The sequence below is a fragment of the Phyllostomus hastatus genome, unplaced genomic scaffold (genome assembly GCF_019186645.2).
Source record: "Phyllostomus hastatus isolate PE091 unplaced genomic scaffold, TTU_PhHast_1.1 phas_scaffold_142, whole genome shotgun sequence".
Lineage (NCBI taxonomy): Eukaryota > Metazoa > Chordata > Mammalia > Chiroptera > Phyllostomidae > Phyllostomus > Phyllostomus hastatus.
Genome location: NW_025334010.1, coordinates 197,614 through 213,952, shown reverse-complemented (window position 1 = coordinate 213,952; position 16,339 = coordinate 197,614). Strand labels below are relative to the sequence as shown.

Genomic DNA, 16,339 nt, shown 5'->3' with positions numbered 1-16,339 from the left:
AGGACCAAAGCAGGCTCTGAAGCTAGCGACCCCCACATGCCTGGGGCTCTGACACCCAGGCCCAGGCCATAGGAAGGCCCTTGCCTTCTGCGTGGGCCTTCGCAGAAGCCAAGGCCTGTTTCTTCCCAGTGTAGGGGTCGAACTAACTGATCATGGCTCCCAGCTCATGCCAGTCAGAGTTCTAAATTGTGGGACTGGGATGGGCTCTGTCATCCTTCACCACTGGGACTGCAGGTCCCTTCCCCTCGCTGGAACTCTGCCTGCCGGCTGGGATGAGCGGGTGTGGTGGGGCAGGGACAGCGACATCGGTGTGGGCATCGGGGGACAGAGGCTGAGTCTGCCTCTGCCACTGAATGGCTGTACGGCCCTGGGTCATTTACTGTGCCGCTCCGAGCTTTGTTTTTCCTCCCAGTAGTACAGTGCAGGTAACAATACCTGCCTCCCAGGTGTGGTGTAAGCCTACCTGGGACCACTTTAGTGAAGCAGCGAGCAGGTGAATAAACTGGAGGTGGCCAATAAACTAGAGGTTATTAGAAAGTATGTGTAATACTTGGGCATATGTGTACTAAAAACATTCTTTGTTGTTTATCTGAAATTCAAGTTGAACTGGACAGCCTCTGTTTTATTTGGCGCCCTACTGCATGTATGTTGCGTTGGGTGCGGGGGCGGGGGGTTCTCTGGAGGTCCAGGGTGGGGGACTGCAAGCTGGGTCCCGGGCCCCGGTTCTGCCCCAGCCCTGTTTCGTGTCCTGGCCCGTGAGCTCAGAAGACATCTTATATCTTTAAAGGGCTGCGAAAAAAGAAGGAAGAGGAGGAGAAGAAGAAAAAGAATGTCAGAGATTGTTTGCCTGGGCTTGCAAAACCTAAATATTTGCATTTACTATCTTGGCCCTTTACAGAAAAGTTTGCTGGTCTGGCGGTGGTTAGGGGTCTATGGGTTTTCTGAGACTTGTGTACCTACTCTGGGGCAGGTGAGAGACTAAGCTGGAAGAGTCGAGAAAAGCTAAGCCCCCAGCAGGGAAGGCTCCTGGAGGATGGGGGACTGCTGAGGGAAAAGCCCTGTGAGAGGGGAGGGCTCACTCACTCGCTCACTTGAGGGGCCCCCAACCCCCAAAGGATCACCTGACCCCTCCCTCCTCCGTCACTGCCTTGAGGCTCTCAGGCTAGCCTGACCCTTCGGGCCCTTCTATAAAAGGTCAGCAGGTGTCCCAAAGTCCAAGGGAGGTCTCTCTAGTCTCTTTGACGGCCTTCCCTGCCCGGACTGGCCCGAGGGCAGGGAGAGAGACCAGGGTGAAGGAGTTTACGCAAGGCCCCAGGTGGCAGACCGGTCTGCTGGCCTGTCTCTTTAAATCTCAGGTAATTTGGAAGGAGGGAGGGAGTTCGTCTGCACAGATCCCAGCAGCTCCTGCCAGAGGAGCCCAATGAGGGAGTCTCAGCTCTGCCAAGTGTAACCACCTCGGAGCCTTCTGCAGTCCGGCTGGGGCGGCTTCCAAGACTCCTGTGGGGGCCCGGGAGGTCGGAGATGGGGCCTCTCCAGGCAGAGGGCAGGCTGGCCCTAGGGGAGACCGATGCGGCCCCAAGGCTGAGTCCAGTTGGGGTCTGGTCTCCCCCTCAGCCCCACAAGGAGCCGGCCCTACGCGACATGGGGCTGCCACTGCCCAAGAAGACGGGGCCCATTCTCTGCCTGTGGAGAAAGTTCTGCAGATGGTTCCAGAGACAGGAGTCCTGGGCCCAGAGCCGAGACGAGCAGAACCTGCTGCAGCAGAAGAGGTAAGTCTCCACCTGCTGCCGCCAGCCGCCCCCTCCCCAGGTGTGTCCCTCCCCCCTCCTCCCCCCCTGCCTCCCCCCTTCCCCCTTTTCCCTGTCTTTATTCGGCTCCTCTGTCTGGACAGATCGTGCTCCAGGCCTGGCTCTTGGGAGCATTTTGTCTCAAGAGTCTTGGCCTGAGGGTCCCCAGGGCTCCAGGAGGAGGGCTGGTGCGGACACAGGTTCTCACCGTCTTTAAGATGCAGCTTCTTGAGGGTGCAGTTGACCCTTGGACAATGTGGGGGTTAGGGCTGCCGAGGGTGTGCACTCAAAAAACACCCATGAATAACTGATGTCGGCCCTCCACGTACGAGGTTTCTCAGCCGCCAGTTGACCCTTGAACAAGGTGGGTTTCAGCGGCGAGAATCCAACGAATAGTACTTGTCAACTGAAGGGAGCGGGTCCATTGAAAAAAGTCACTTACAGGAGGGTCCAATATTTCAAACTCATGTTGTGCAAGGGTTGACTGTATTTTCCTAGTGGTCGGACAGCTTGCTGGGCCTTGGAAGGATTGTGGCGGCATTGAACCGCCACCAGACGGGTGGGTCACAGCTATGACTTTTATCTTAAGTCCCTGCCCCTCGGACCTCTCTGGCAGAATCATGCAGCACCCCCCCCGGCCCCCCCACCAGGAATGTGGGAATGAATGAATGCAGGCATGAATGACGCAGGGAGGATCTTCGGATAACCCAAAAAGAAGACCAAATGGGATCATGTGGTCATAGTTATCATTCCCGTGCGCTAATTGCCTCAGCTGTTGATGGGAGGGTATGGAGAGGAACAGACCCGGGACCCAGCCTGTAATTCATTGCTCCCTGCCGTGGCGGCAGACGGGTGCGCAAACCTGGCCAGAGCGTATACTTAGGACCAGTGCTCACCCGCTCTCTCACCCGGGTTGGGGAACCGGAGAGGCTCCAGAGTCTGAGCTCTAAAGAAATCACACTCAGTGCATCTGATGCTCCCCCACCCCCACCCCATCCCTGGCAGCTTAGAGCTGGGAGCCGGCTGAAGGGGACATGGCGGGGGCTTGAGCCACCCTTGTACGATGTGGTCGCCTTCCCAAGTCTCTGCGGATCGCCCCACCCAGGCGATGGCACGCCTGAAGGAAGTCCTCCAGTTGGGGTTCCCCCTCTGGGCCCCTAAGAAGGCAGGTGATATGTCTATTCAGACAGGAAAGCTTAAACTTTTTTTTTTTTTTTTTGTCTGAGGATCTTTCTCCACCTGCCCATGGCGGGGCCTGCCTGAGCCCGACCAGGAGGGGGGAGGCTCGGAGGCCAGCCGGGGGCGCTGTGGTTTTCCCACTTGCGCTCCAGGATCCTGGGCTGGCATGAGCCCCGGCGGTTCCAGTCTGGGCCTCCCGTCTCGCACGCCCACCGCCCACCTCTGTCCCCCAGGCCTGGGGGAGTGGGGGCTGAGCGCATGTTTGGCCGGTGACGTCTGGCGGCCGCAGAATGGTGGTGTTGTTGCAGACGCAGCCACCATGGGTCCCACTCGTCCCTGTCCCACTCCCAGGACCCCGGGGCTGGGGCAGCAGGCGCAGAGCGCAGGAAGGCCCGGGGGTTTTGGAAGGGGTGAAGGAAGTTCCCCGTGTGCCCGAGCGAGGTGGGGACAGAGTGAAGGACCATGGCCTGGCTGTGCGTGGGTGGCTTCCACCTGCCTCTCCTGCCTCCTTTCTTCTGAAGACCATCTGGCGAGCCGCCTCCTGCTGTGCCTTCGGCTACAGAGGCTGGATGTTACCACTTGGAGGGACCCCCCCCTCCAGTGACCGATCTCCCTGCCTGATTCCCCAGCTCCTCAGCCCTCTTATTCCCACATACCAGGAGTCAGGAGTACTGACTGTCTGTCCCCTGGGTGGACCCCGAAGTAAGCAGGAAGGGGAGAGGTCTAGGCCATGCAGTCACCAGGCACTTAGAAAAAATGAGATAGCCATGGACACAGGGACAATATAGCTAGGTCAGGGGATGCGCTGAGGAAAGAAAGCAGCCAACGATGCTACCAGCACCCGTCTTATCTCAGAAGCCCCAGTCTGACAGTGGGAGGGAGGGACTTTACCCCCTGGGAAAGGGGCAGGCCCAGGGGGAGCAAGTAGGGGTGGGGAGGGCATAGGGATTTGTGCCAAGGGCTCAGAGTGGGATTCGGGGGCACCCCAGGGGGAGGAGCATGGTCCAGGGAGAAGGGGGGACTTTCTGGTCTCCCTGGGCTGAAGCCAGGGCTTCTCTCACGTGGAGACTTTTCTTGGGTCTCAGTCACGAAACCCGCTCTGGGTAAACGCCCGGCATTGTCATCCAGGCTGAACTCTCCCCTTGCTCTCGTCGCAACCCTCCCCCGGCCCTGAGCTGTCTTCTTTCCTGACCGCCAGCGTGCTAAACGTGTACCGAGCAGGAAGTGCTCTGCTGGGTCTGCAGGAGCAAGAACAGGGCGCCTTCCCTGCTCGCCGGGAGCTCAGGCTCTTGTGGGCGAATGTGCCTCCACCTGGTGATGCCTGGTGAGCGCCCGAAGGAGGCGGTGAACAGTGTCACGGTAGCACAGAGGAGGGTGCCGGGGTGTCTGATTTCGGCCAGCGTGGGCTGTGCTGGGCAGCTTCCGGAGCGGGCCCCTTGCTGTCACCATCCACCTTCCTGCTCCCCACAGTCTGCAGGAAGGCAAGGAGCATGTGGGTTCTCCTCTGCTGAGACAGACAGACAGGCAGACCCCCGTAACTCTAGGTGAGCGGACGTGTCTGTGGAAAGCCAGCCCCGGGACACTCCGGCGTTATCAGGACTCCCTGCCTCAGTAACTACATGCACATGCGTCTTTGCAGGCACACGGGTCTACCTACACTCATGACGGGGTTGCAGCCCGACTCCAAGTCTGCAAATAGCCACTTTCCTGGAAGCTTTGAACCTCAACCCACTGCCAAGAACTTGACCTGGAGGGAGGTGGCCCGCAAGTGGTCCGTGTGTGCCTCCTCCTCCCCAGACGTGACTGTGGTTTCCTTCATCTGTGGTCACTGCTCTGGGCTGGCCCTCTCCCTCTGGGAAGAGTCATAAAACTTGAAGAACCACATAATTTAGTGGTGAGCGCCTAAGGCTAGGTTCTTAGGGAAACATTCTGCTCTTAACTCTCTGTGTGATCCTCCTCCAGGGAGGACTGGGCTGTTCGGCCTCGGTTTCCTTTCCTGAAAAATGAGAGTGTTGTCCGGCTTCCGTGGCAGGACTGGGAGGAGCAAAAGGGGCAATGAGTGAGGTGCTGCTGTGGAAGCTGGAAAAGCACAGGTGCCCCACGGGGTTACTGGGATGAACAAACCTCACCACCTATGCAGGCACCTCCCGTGATGGCAGGAGCTGAGAGGGCTTGTGAACTTCCTCCTGTCAGGGCCATATGCATTCTGGGAATGTACTCTGAGCCACCGTGTTGTCTGTGCCCTCCCCTTCCCAAAGGACTCCCCCACCTCTCCCTCCCCCACAGACACACACAGGATGCTCATGGCTCAACCAGGGGAACCCACACAGGCCCGTAGAGCCCCTTGTGCATCTTCCAAACCCGTTTCAAACCCTGATGACACCGAGAATGAGGACAGAGTCATGACAACTGGGGCACTCGTCCCAGCTCTGCCTCTGGCGTGTTAGGACAAGTCGCCTCAGACTCCAGGCCTGAGCAGGATCCATCTGTTGCACGAACAGATTAGACTAGTTTCCTAGGGACTTCCCTGCTCTAAAATTCCGACTTGACGTCTCCTGCAGATATTCCCGGCCCTGCCTTGTTTCCCAGCGACGGTAAACAGAACTCGTGCACCCTGCACACACACGTGTGCACACCCACCGGCACGTACACATCCTCAGGAACGGGGGGGGCGGGGCACGGGGTGGCAGGAACTCGGAAGGGGGAAGTGAGAGGTCCTCCCTTGGTGGCCACGGGGAGGCCCGAGGGGAGGGAGCGCCACGGTTTGTTTACGGATGATGCGCTAGGTTTTCTGCCAGGAACCCCACAGCAAGACTCACACCGGTTTAATATGGAACTAGATTGTTCGATGTGATAAATAATTGTCCAGCAAAAGAAAACACTCCAAATCCTGCAAACACCTTTCATGTGCCAATGCCAGATGCCCTCTCTGAGGTCTCAGTGCTCCTTAATCAGTGGGTGTTTCAAAGGCTTCACCTTTTTTTGTTTAATGGTGTGTACGCAACCATGCACGTATAGGTCATTTCTCGTCCTTTGTAATGTGAAGTACCCTTTTTAAAAAATGGATTAGGAATAATTATACCTTCCCAGTTGGGGTTTCTCTCCCTTGGCACATGATGGGCAGGAAAACCCTTTGTTATGGGAAGCTGCCTGTGTAAGGTGCTTACAGCACCCTTCCCTCCGCCCACCGGAAGCTAGTAGCACCCCTCCCCCAGTTGTAACAACCAAAAATGTACCCCCAACATTGCCAGATTCCTTGGGGGAGGGGCTGGGGATTGGCCCTGTTTGAGAACCATTGCTCTTTGTAACTAGGGGGTTTGGGTAGCAATGCAAATTATTCTGCTAAATAAAGTGAAGCTTTCCCCTGGGAAGGGGAGTATAATCTAACCATTCAAATGGGAAGCTGCTTCTTTAGTGTATTTCTGCTTCCTGCCCTCAGGAGGCATCTGGCAGCCTTCTGGGGAAGGTGTACAGAGTTTGCTCCAGATCTAAACTTCTGCGCTGGGTCGCCATCAAAGAAACTATAGGTGCCTCAGGCCTGTGAATCTTTGGGTGGGTCTGCTCTTGCACCATTTTGTAGGAGGCCCAAGGACTGTTGGGTATTTTGGGGGATCCCCCTTACTGCCAAGCATGTGAACCAGGGCTTTCTCTACTGTCCCCTTGTGGCCCTGTGGTGCTATTACAAGTAGTGGCTCTGCCTGGTCCCCTCAGAGCCTTTTGCATACTGCTGGCCCCCCCCACCACCCCTGACCCCCTTTTGACTGGATTCTGGAATTTGCCAACCAGAGGAGGCCAGTCCTCTACAAACCCTGCTGAGCTGGGTTCTAAGCGGGGTCTTTAACCAGAGTGTGGTCTGACTGCGCTTGCCAGATAAAATGGAGGACGTGGAGTTAAACGTGAAGTTTAGATAAACAACACATTATTAGTATGCGATGAGGGACCACCCCCCAAAAGGAATTATATTCTGGAGGGCGGGCCCCTTGTAATACAGGCTTCCCCCACTAGGTGAGTGTTCTAGGGACCCATCTGTGTCAGTGTGCCAGCTGGTGTTGTTGTGAGAGGCTGCATTAGGCTTCAGTGAATTTTTTTTGGAGGCTCTTTCAACACACTTGCCTATTTCATGATGGGTGATTTGTGAGCGCACCTGCCCCCACTGGGCCGAGTGTTCAGCAGCTTCTTACCAAAACAGCCTGACCCCCGTGCCCCACCCTCCCCATTCACCAGATCCCACCCCGAGCAACTTTTCCATTTCCCCAGTATGAGAAAGGTGAAACAAGAAACAGCAGAAGCACTAAAAGGCATCAAAATCAACGAGTTCAAAAAGCACTCTGAGCAGTGGGAGAAAAGTTTTGATAGGTGCATTGCATGAAATGGAGAGTACTTGAAGGTGACTGACTTTAAACACGCGAGAATAAATGCACAATGCTTTATAAATAAATTCCGTCCTTTGGGGGCCCCCTCCCTTGTACGTGTGTCACAGATACCACATGGGACAGACTTACACTAAACCATTATTTGTTGTGTATCTCAAATTCAAACTGAACGGAGCATCCCATGTTTTTATTGGGCGGACCTGGCGAGCCTGCGTCAGACAGCAGCACCTTGACCTTCCCGCCCGGTAGGGCTGTCCGCAGAGGGAAGGAAATGAACATGTAGAGAATGCCCGCAGGGGACGTTCACTGACCCCGGAGAGGTGGAGGGACCCAAAGGGAGACATATCTTCGGGCCTGCCCCAGACTGGCCTGCCCCCTCGCACATACCCTAGAAGGCAGGAGCTACAGCAAAGCTGGAGCTTGGGTAGTGAGAGCCCTGGGGCCCATCCCTAGCTTTGCCATTCGCCTTTCACGCGTTTCGTCAAAGCCAGGCGCAAAGCTAGAAGGTAATTGGAGGAGGGCAGGGCGAGAATACAGAGGAGAGGCAGTGGCTGATCGCTGCCTTCAAGTCCGCGGTGCAGAGCAAGAGATGGACGTGAATCACAACGCGCATGCTCAGTGGTGGGAAGGCCAGAGCCGAGCGCCGACATCCCCGGGGAGGCCGTGCGGTCCTGCGTGTGCGTGTGCGTAGTGCCGACTCCAGAACATCCACTGAGGACGGGTTTGGCCCAGTTGTTGGGAAGGTGGTGGTGGTGGCGGCGGTGGCAGTGGTGCAGGGGTGCACAGAAAACTTGTTTTGCAGCTGTTTGCATACCAAGCATACTATTTTTTTTTTACTTAGAGTATATGTTTGCTTCAGGTTGGCTTCAGGGTGGCCAATAAAGATAATAAGGAGAGACAGTAAGACTAAACCTCATCTTGGCACCGTTCCTTACTCATTCTACAGAGAGAGGGACTGGCTCCCTCACGCCGGGCGCATATCCTAGGAATGCAGAAGAGACGATTATGGGGGTGGGGGGGTACATTTCAGGTGTGAGGAGCGGTAGGGCAGTGGTACAGGATGGGGTGCTCCGGGGCGGTGCGGCCAACAGGCTGTGTGGGAGAGTGAGGGTGAAGAAGAGCATGGAAAAGTGTTGCCCCAAGGCTGGAAAGGACCCCTGGGTTCCTTCTCCTCGGATACTTAATGACCCACGGTAGGGGTGGTTTGGAAGCTGTGATTACATTTGCCATTCAAAGAGGGTATATTGGTGGCATCCAGAAGGATGGCCTAGGGGCACACAGGGTGTGGGGGGACTAGTTAGGAGAGAGGGAGACTAGTTAGGAGAGGCTTTTGCGAATCTGGGGCTGGAGAATGAGGACGTGAATCAAGGAGGAGGTGGGGACTGACGGGGGAGAGAATGAGTTGAAGAAGAATCTCAGGGCTGGGGCTGCCCGTGTGGTGTGAGGAGGGCTGTAGCCAGCGTTGTGGGGGATGGGTCTTGAGCTCTCCCTCCCCTCCCAATCCCCCACCCCCACCCCCAGTGAAGGAGGGGGTTCCTGCCACTACCAGTCCTTAGCCTGTGAGTGCCTGTCTGGATCTCTTTGTCGGTCACATAACTGGCCGTCTCTGGATGCACAGGGTTATTTCATTCACTCCCATAGAAGGATCCCATGGCTCTGGGGCGAAAGAGAAAATTGAGTGAAAGGGGTCCCCTGGGTCTTGGTTGAAGTAAGGCTTGATCTTTAAAGAAGTTTTAGAGTTCGCTGTAGGAATAAAACTTGAGAGGGTTTGGGGAGTCTGAAGAGAAGATGATTTGTGCTTGGAACAAGTGAGAAACATAGAGGAAGTAGGAAGAAACTGTTCCCTGACTCGGGGGCCAGGAAAACAAAAAGGATGGGCTATTCCTGTTGGATGAAGCCCTAGAGATGCCGGTAGAGGGAGGGAAGTGCCAGGGTCAAAGGGTTCTCCGAGAAGTCCGGGAGGAAGAGCACAGGGCCCCAGGAGAAAATCTGCTAAGCTCTCCCGGTTGACTTCCTCCACAAACAAGAGGGAGGGATGCCTGGTACTCCTTGTCCTAGAAAACAAGGCTTATCATGGAGGGTAATCTCAAGACACTCAGTGAACTTGAATCAGGGTTGCTGCAAAGTCAATAGGTCAGGAGGCCAGTGAGTGCGTAGGCAAAGCCCCTCCCCTCCATACGGGACAAGCACAGATACCTTCACACGCACTCTGGTGTCTGCACCCGCGAGTAGGAACCCGGTCGCTGAGATTTCTGTGAGCTAACTGCTCAGGAAGAAAGAGACCAGGCGACACTTTGCAGCTCAATGGCCTCACTTCCCTGTGCCAGGGATCTTGGGGACATTGTCACTGAGCTACGTGTTTGTATAGGATGAAGCAAAGCCATCCTCCCTTGCTCCACCACTGGGCACGCTCACGGTTGCTACCTGTCTGGCCCCATTCCCTTGTAGGATCTTGGGGTGTCCTCTCCTTCTAGCTGCCAAAGAGAATGACGTCCAGGCTCTCAACAAGCTGCTCAAGTATCAGCCCTGTGAGGTGCACCAAAGAGGTAAGGAAGGAGCAGAGCCCCGGGCACCGCTCTCCTGCTGGGTCGGCCCCAGGTGCCATGGGCACCGACGTCACTGTCATCCCCGATTCCCTGCGCACAGAAGCCCCACACCTCCTCTTTCCGCCCAGGAGCCCTGGGGGAGACGGCGCTGCACATAGCGGCCCTCTACGACAACCTGGAGGCGGCCACGCTGCTGATGGAGGCTGCCCCGGACCTGGTCTCTGAGCCCATGACCTCTGAGCTCTACGAGGGTGAGGAGACAGGGGCCAGGGTGGAGGGAAGGGGAGGCCCGTTGGATATGTCTAGACAAGCACTGGTGGATAATTTGCGGAAACCAAAGAGGGAATCTGAGCACCGCCGCTCTCTGTCCCCTCTTCCCCTGTCCTCCTCACCGCCCCTCATTAGGGCACAACCCACTGCAATGGAGAGGCCCAGAGAGTGGGAAGAAGTGGGTGGCCCCCAGATTCCGTAGGGACCCTGCCTGGCTCAGGGCCCCCAGTCCCCACCCCTCCAGGCTGCCCGGGTGTAGGATCCTGTATGGATACGGCCCCCCACCCCCTGTGTAATGCTGGACACAGACCCCACGACCGAGGGCTCTCTCTGAACCAGGCCAGACTGCGCTGCACGTGGCCATCCTGAACCAGAACGTGAACTTGGTGCGAGCCCTGCTCGCCCACGGGACCAGCATCTCTGCCAGAGCTACGGGCTCAGCTTTCCGCCACAGCCCCCACAACCACGTCTACTTTGGTGAGAGCCGGGGCGGGCCCGGGGGGAGGGAGGTGAGTGGTGGGCAAGAGAGGGGGGCCCTGTGCCCCGTGCCTGGGAGGCTGGGGGCAGGGTCCGCCCTGAGAGGGCCTGAGGCCAGAGCCACTCCCGCACCCGCCCTGCCTCTGGTTCTGCTGACGGGTGTCCCCAAGCCCAGCACCGAGAGGAACTGGGGAGGAGCTGGGGAGGAACAGGCAGTCCCTGGGAGGATTCACGCCCCAGCCCGCACTCACGCTCCAGAGCCCTCCGTGTCCCCAGGGGAGCACCCTCTGTCCTTCGCTGCCTGCGTGGGCAACGAGGAGATCGTGCGTCTGCTCATCGAACACGGAGCGAACATCCGGGCCCAGGACTCCCTGGGTAAGCGCTGGGAGCAGGAAGCGAGGGGCGCGGAGGGGGCTGGGACAGTGGGTCCAGTGGCCACGTGACACCCGTGTCCTCCCCCAGGAAACACAGTGTTGCACATCCTCGTCTTCCAGCCCAACAAGACCTCTGCCTGCCAGATGTACAACCTGCTGCTGTCCTACGACGGGCGCGGAGGCCGCCTGCAGCCCCTGGACCTCGTGCCCAACCACCAGGGCCTCACCCCCTTCAAGCTGGCGGGCGTGGAGGGCAACACTGTGGTGAGGGGCACACCCTCCACCCCACGGTGTTGTCCCAGTGACCCCCGCCCCATACTTTTAGTCTTTGGGGAGAGCAGATGTAAGCACGCATCCCTGATGCCTAGGTCCCATTTTCAGGTTGCAGTGTTTCTTTCAGGCCCCGTCTCCCTTGTCCGCTGGTCCCTTTCTCGCCCACTTTCTCTTCCCTGGGGTGCTGGGGGCCAACAGAGTCTAGCTCTCACCCTGGAGCTGTGACGCCCACATCCGCCTTCCAGGCCACAGGGCTGCAGCCTTCCCGACTCTCTCCTCTTCCCAAGGTTTAGGGAGAGCTGTGGGGGGTCAGAGGGCAACCTAGGGGGTCAGCATGAGCATGGGTTCTTCTGCCCCAGCGGTGGTGGGTGGCCGTCGATGAAGAGCAGCCGCCACCTCCAGTAGTGCTGTCCTCCTGGGCCTGCTCCCTGCTCCCACCCTGTGGCCCTCCCCTTGGCTTGCCCCTCATGCCCCTGTTGTCCCCTCCACCTCAGATGTTCCACCACCTGATGCAGAAGTGGAGGCACAGCCAGGGGACGTTTGGGTTGACGACCTACACCCTCTACGACCTCACGGAGATCGATTCCTCCGGAGATGAGCCGTCGCTGCTGGAACTCATCGTCACCACCAAGAAGCGGGAGGTACGGGGGGGTGTTCAGGTGGGAGAGCAGCGGGGGAGGGGCGTCAGGGTCTCTGAGCCACTTGCTGCTCTGCCGTCTTCCTGCCACAGGCTCGCCAGATCCTGGACCAGACGCCGGTGAAGGAGCTGGTGAGCCTCAAGTGGAAGCGCTACGGGCGGCCCTACTTCTGCCTGCTGGGCGCCTTGTACGTCCTCTACATCATCTGCTTCACCATGTGCTGCGTCTACCGCCCCCTGAAGCCCAGGACCGACAACCGCACCCAGCCCCGGGACAACACCCTCCTGCAGCAGAAACTCCTTCAGGTGGCGCCTGGGAGCCTCAGGGCCCGGGGTGGGGTCAGCGGTCTGCCCTTTCTCAGACTTGAACCCTGTTCCTGTCCAACAGCCCTCATGTCTCCCCTCACCCGGGTCCCAAACACATAGGCACAGCCCCCAAATGCTCACACACACAGACACACGTGTGCACTCGAAGAGCAGGGTTTGAGAGAGCCGAACCACCAGGTTAAAAAGACTCGAACAAGGGATGCTGACCCCTGACCAGGGGCCAAGCAGGGCAGATGCATGAGACCCTGCGTGCCCTGACCACACTCCCCCCCTCAGGAGGCCTACGTGACCCGCCAGGACGCCATCCGACTGGTGGGGGAACTGGTGACGGTCGTCGGAGCTGTGATCATCCTGATCGTAGAGGTGCGGCGTGGACTGGGCCCCGGGCGTGGCCGCCTGCCCGGGGGATCCAGCCCAAGGCCCCGGCCTAGAGCTGCCTTTGTGTCCGCAGATTCCAGACATCTTCAGGGTGGGGTTCATGCGCTTCTTCGGACACACCATCCTCGGGGGGCCGTTCCATGTCCTCATGTGAGTCTCCTTCCTCGTGGGAATCCCATCCCTTCCCCCCTGGATTCCCGGACTCCTGGCCCCTGGGGAGTCCCTGGAGGACCTGCCCCCTCAAGCCGTGTGTGTGACCGTGAGCACGGAGCTCGCAGAGACGGAATCTGAGCGTGTTCATACTGCCTCAGCCACACTCTTGCCCTGGGGTCCTCAGGATAACCCCAGGCCCCTCACATCACTCCCTGCCCTCTGCTCTCCCCCCAGCATCACCTACGCGTGCACGGTGCTGGTCACCATGGTGATGAGGCTCACCAACACCAGCGGGGAGGTGGTGCCCATGTCCTTCGCCCTGGTGCTGGGCTGGTGCAACGTCATGTACTTCGCCCGAGGGTTCCAGATGCTGGGCCCCTTCACCATCATGATCCAGAAGGTCTGTGTCCCCCCCCGCCCCAGGCTTCCTAGAGAAAGGGACTGCAAACATCCCGTCAAAAGCCACCTAATAGACGACGTCCCGGGCTTTGTGGCCCACATACAGTCTCTGCTGCATACTCTTGTCCTCCTCTTCTTTTTTCCCCAAGTCTTTAAAAATGTAAAAACTATTCTTAGTTCAAGGGTCATACCGAAATAGACCAAACAGCCCTGGCCTGCAGCCAGTTGGCCAGCCCTGACCTGGAGACCTGGAGGGCGGAGCCACGAGGGTTCCCAGGTCCGCTGGAGGCTGGGAGGGGCAGCGGCTGGAGCGACGGGTCTGACCTTCTCCCTCCCCGCTCTAGATGATCTTTGGTGACCTGATGCGATTCTGCTGGCTGATGGCCGTGGTCATCCTGGGCTTTACCTCAGGTAAACCACCTGGTCGGGATGGGGGCCATGGGAGGGAAAGGCTGGAGGAGCCTAGGCAGCACAGAAGGGCTCGGATAGACTTGGGGAAAGGTGGGAGGAGGCGGAGGTGACAGACGAGGGGGGGGGAGGGGGAGGGGTGATAGGGAGAGGTGGCTCCTGGGAGCAGAAGGGTGAGCCATGTGGAAAATAAGGCAACCCGAGAGCCTAAAGCACAGCGCGATGAAGGGCTGGGTTGGTGCCGGGGAGATGCGGCAGGTGGGCAGCAAAGAGCTGGCTGTGGTTCGGTCACGTCCGCGGCCGCCCTCACCACGGTCACTCTCACCCCCTTGGGTGGAGCAGCCTTCTATATCATCTTCCAGACAGAGAACCCCGACGAGCTGGGGCACTTCTACAACTACCCCATGGCGCTGTTCAGCACCTTTGAGATGTTCCTCACCATCATCGACGGCCCCGCCAACTACGACGTGGACCTGCCCTTCATGTACAGCATCACCTACGCTGCCTTCGCCATCATCGCCACCCTGCTCATGCTCAACCTCCTCATCGCCATGATGGGCGACACTCACTGGCGGGTGGCTCACGAGCGGGATGAGCTCTGGCGGGCTCAGGTGAGCCCCCTGGTGGCTGGGTGGGCTAGTGCAAGTCCTTTCCTTCGTGCCAAACTCAGAAGCAGGGTTATTTTGACTTCACACGATTGGACCATTATTGCACAGTGCACAGGATGATACAGAGTGTACAGTAGAGCTGGATTAGCAATACCACTGAGCAATGCTGGAACAGCTGAAAAGAATTCCTCACGGTTTGCTCAAAAATCAAAACCTGTCTTTTCTCGAGTAATCAACACGAATTAAATCAAGAATAAAGGTGATGGCATTTCATAAACATTGCAACCGAATACAAACTGGAGTATTCCCATCTTCTTGGCAATATTTCAGTCTTCAAGATTTGACCCAGAAAAGTCAGACACGTTAAAAATAACGCCACAAAAACTCCCCTGTAGTAGCAGAAACGTCCTCCAGTCAGAGCGTCACGGTGGGGACAAGAGACCATTAAAAAAAAAATCAAATCATCACTTAAAAATACACGTAGAAAATAATTTATCTCAACGAAAATAATTCCTGCAAAATAAAAATGGAAATCCTGAAAATTGGATGGCATTTAACTGTGCTGTGTAGAAAATGGAGCTAAAAAAAAAAACCAACCAAAAAAACAAAACAAAACACCACCAAAAAACCCTCCTAAACTGGTTAAATGAGATTTACTCAGAAAAATACCTTTGCCAGGCAAATGTACCGATGTTAGATGTCTCAGTAGGAAGCTTGCATTGACACATAGCCTGTGTGTCTATAGGGCCGAAACATCCTGTAGCCCCGAGGGCCTCTCTCTATTTGCTTTCCTCACCTTCCCCTTGTCCTGGGATTCGGGTCCCTCAGCCTCTGCAGGACCAGCCTGGCATCTGCATGGGTGTCAGGTCACTGGGCCCAGGACGGAGGGGCTCACGTCCCACTGACTCCCCTACAGAAGAGGGCTGACGGAGCCGACACCATCCTCCTCAGCTCAGGGGTGCTGTTTGTCCCCTCTGGGAAACCACAGAGTCCCTGACTTTCCATGCTGCTGCTTCACTGTCCTCCCACTGGCCGGCACCCACCCATCTATCTCCCTCCACTTCAGCTCCGTCCCCACCCAGCCTCGCTGACTTCCCCTCCTGCCCTCACACGCAGGTTGTGGCCACCACGGTGATGCTGGAGCGGAAGTTGCCTCGCTGCCTGTGGCCTCGCTCTGGGATCTTTGGGGGAGATTACGGCCTGGGGGACCGCTGGTTCCTGCGGTGAGTGACAGTGAGGGGCTGGGCATTCCTGTGACCTCAGGGGTGGGCCCTGCGCCCTCCCTAGTCCCGACGGCCTGGCTGCTGAGGGGCCGGTCCCCTCTGCCATGCCAGCATTGGCGTGCACAGGAGACAAGCAGCTCCAGCCCTTTGCCTGTGGGCACCTCTCAAGTCCTCTGTCCTCCTCAGGGTGGAAGACAGGCAGGACCAGCAGCGAGTCCGGCGCTACGCACGGGCCTTCTACAACCGGGGCTCCTACGACTTGGATAAGGACTCAGAAAAACTGCAGCCGAGCCGCCCCTCTGGCCCCAACCTGCCCCTGCCCACCCCCTCGGTGTCTCGAAGCACCTCCCGGAGCAGCACCAACTGGGAGAAACTTCGGCAAGGGGCCCTGAAGACAGAACTGAGGGGCGTGGTTAACAGGGGTCTGGAAGAGGAGAGCTGGGAGTACCAGATCTGAGCGTGTGTGTTCCCAGCAGTCGCGCTCATGTTCCTGGGAACATTCCAAAACCCAAACCCAAAATATCGAGCAGTCTAACCCCCCCAGGTCAAGGGGGAAAGGAGTAGCATAGTTGGGAACAGCTGTGCCCAGCTGGGTCTCTGCTTTTCGCTCAGCTCTGGAGCCAACGGCAGGCCACGAGGTGGCTGGCCCCGCCTCTTTGGCTTCAATGGAGTCCGCTGCACTGTCAGAGCAAAGCACTTTAAAGACAGGCTTGCCACCTCTGCGCCCCGTCTCCACCCAGGAGTCCAAGTGGGAGGGGCGAGCCCTGCCCGGTGTTCCAGGGAGTTCTGGGGAGGCTGGTGGAGCGAGGGCGTGAGTAAGGGGACCAACACCACCCTGGGGTGGGGTGATGCTGGCTGAGTCTTGTCACCTTCTACCTTCCAATAAATGGTTCCCTACTCTGCTCCCCTGTTGTGTGGTGTCACCTT

At 57.7% G+C, this 16,339-nt stretch overlaps 1 protein-coding gene across 2 annotated transcripts; it reads left to right on the top strand.

The window, feature by feature from the left end:
• Positions 1-1,272: 1,272 nt before the first annotated feature.
• Positions 1,273-16,315, top strand: TRPV6 (transient receptor potential cation channel subfamily V member 6). 2 transcript variants are annotated; one of them, XM_045857563.1, is made up of 16 exons: positions 1,273-1,355; positions 1,615-1,769; positions 9,788-9,885; positions 10,014-10,136; positions 10,495-10,632; positions 10,909-11,007; positions 11,095-11,270; positions 11,774-11,920; positions 12,010-12,222; positions 12,520-12,606; positions 12,695-12,771; positions 13,009-13,174; positions 13,518-13,584; positions 13,924-14,192; positions 15,306-15,412; positions 15,599-16,315. In XM_045857563.1, the coding sequence occupies exons 2-16, from the start codon at positions 1,642-1,644 to the stop codon at positions 15,867-15,869; spliced, it is 2,166 nt and encodes a 721-aa protein (XP_045713519.1). In that variant the 5' UTR covers positions 1,273-1,355; positions 1,615-1,641; the 3' UTR covers positions 15,870-16,315. The 2 variants fall into 2 exon arrangements, with proteins under 2 accessions (XP_045713519.1, XP_045713517.1); XM_045857561.1 differs by lacking the exon at positions 1,273-1,355 and having other exon boundaries at positions 1,393-1,769.
• Positions 16,316-16,339: the final 24 nt, after the last annotated feature.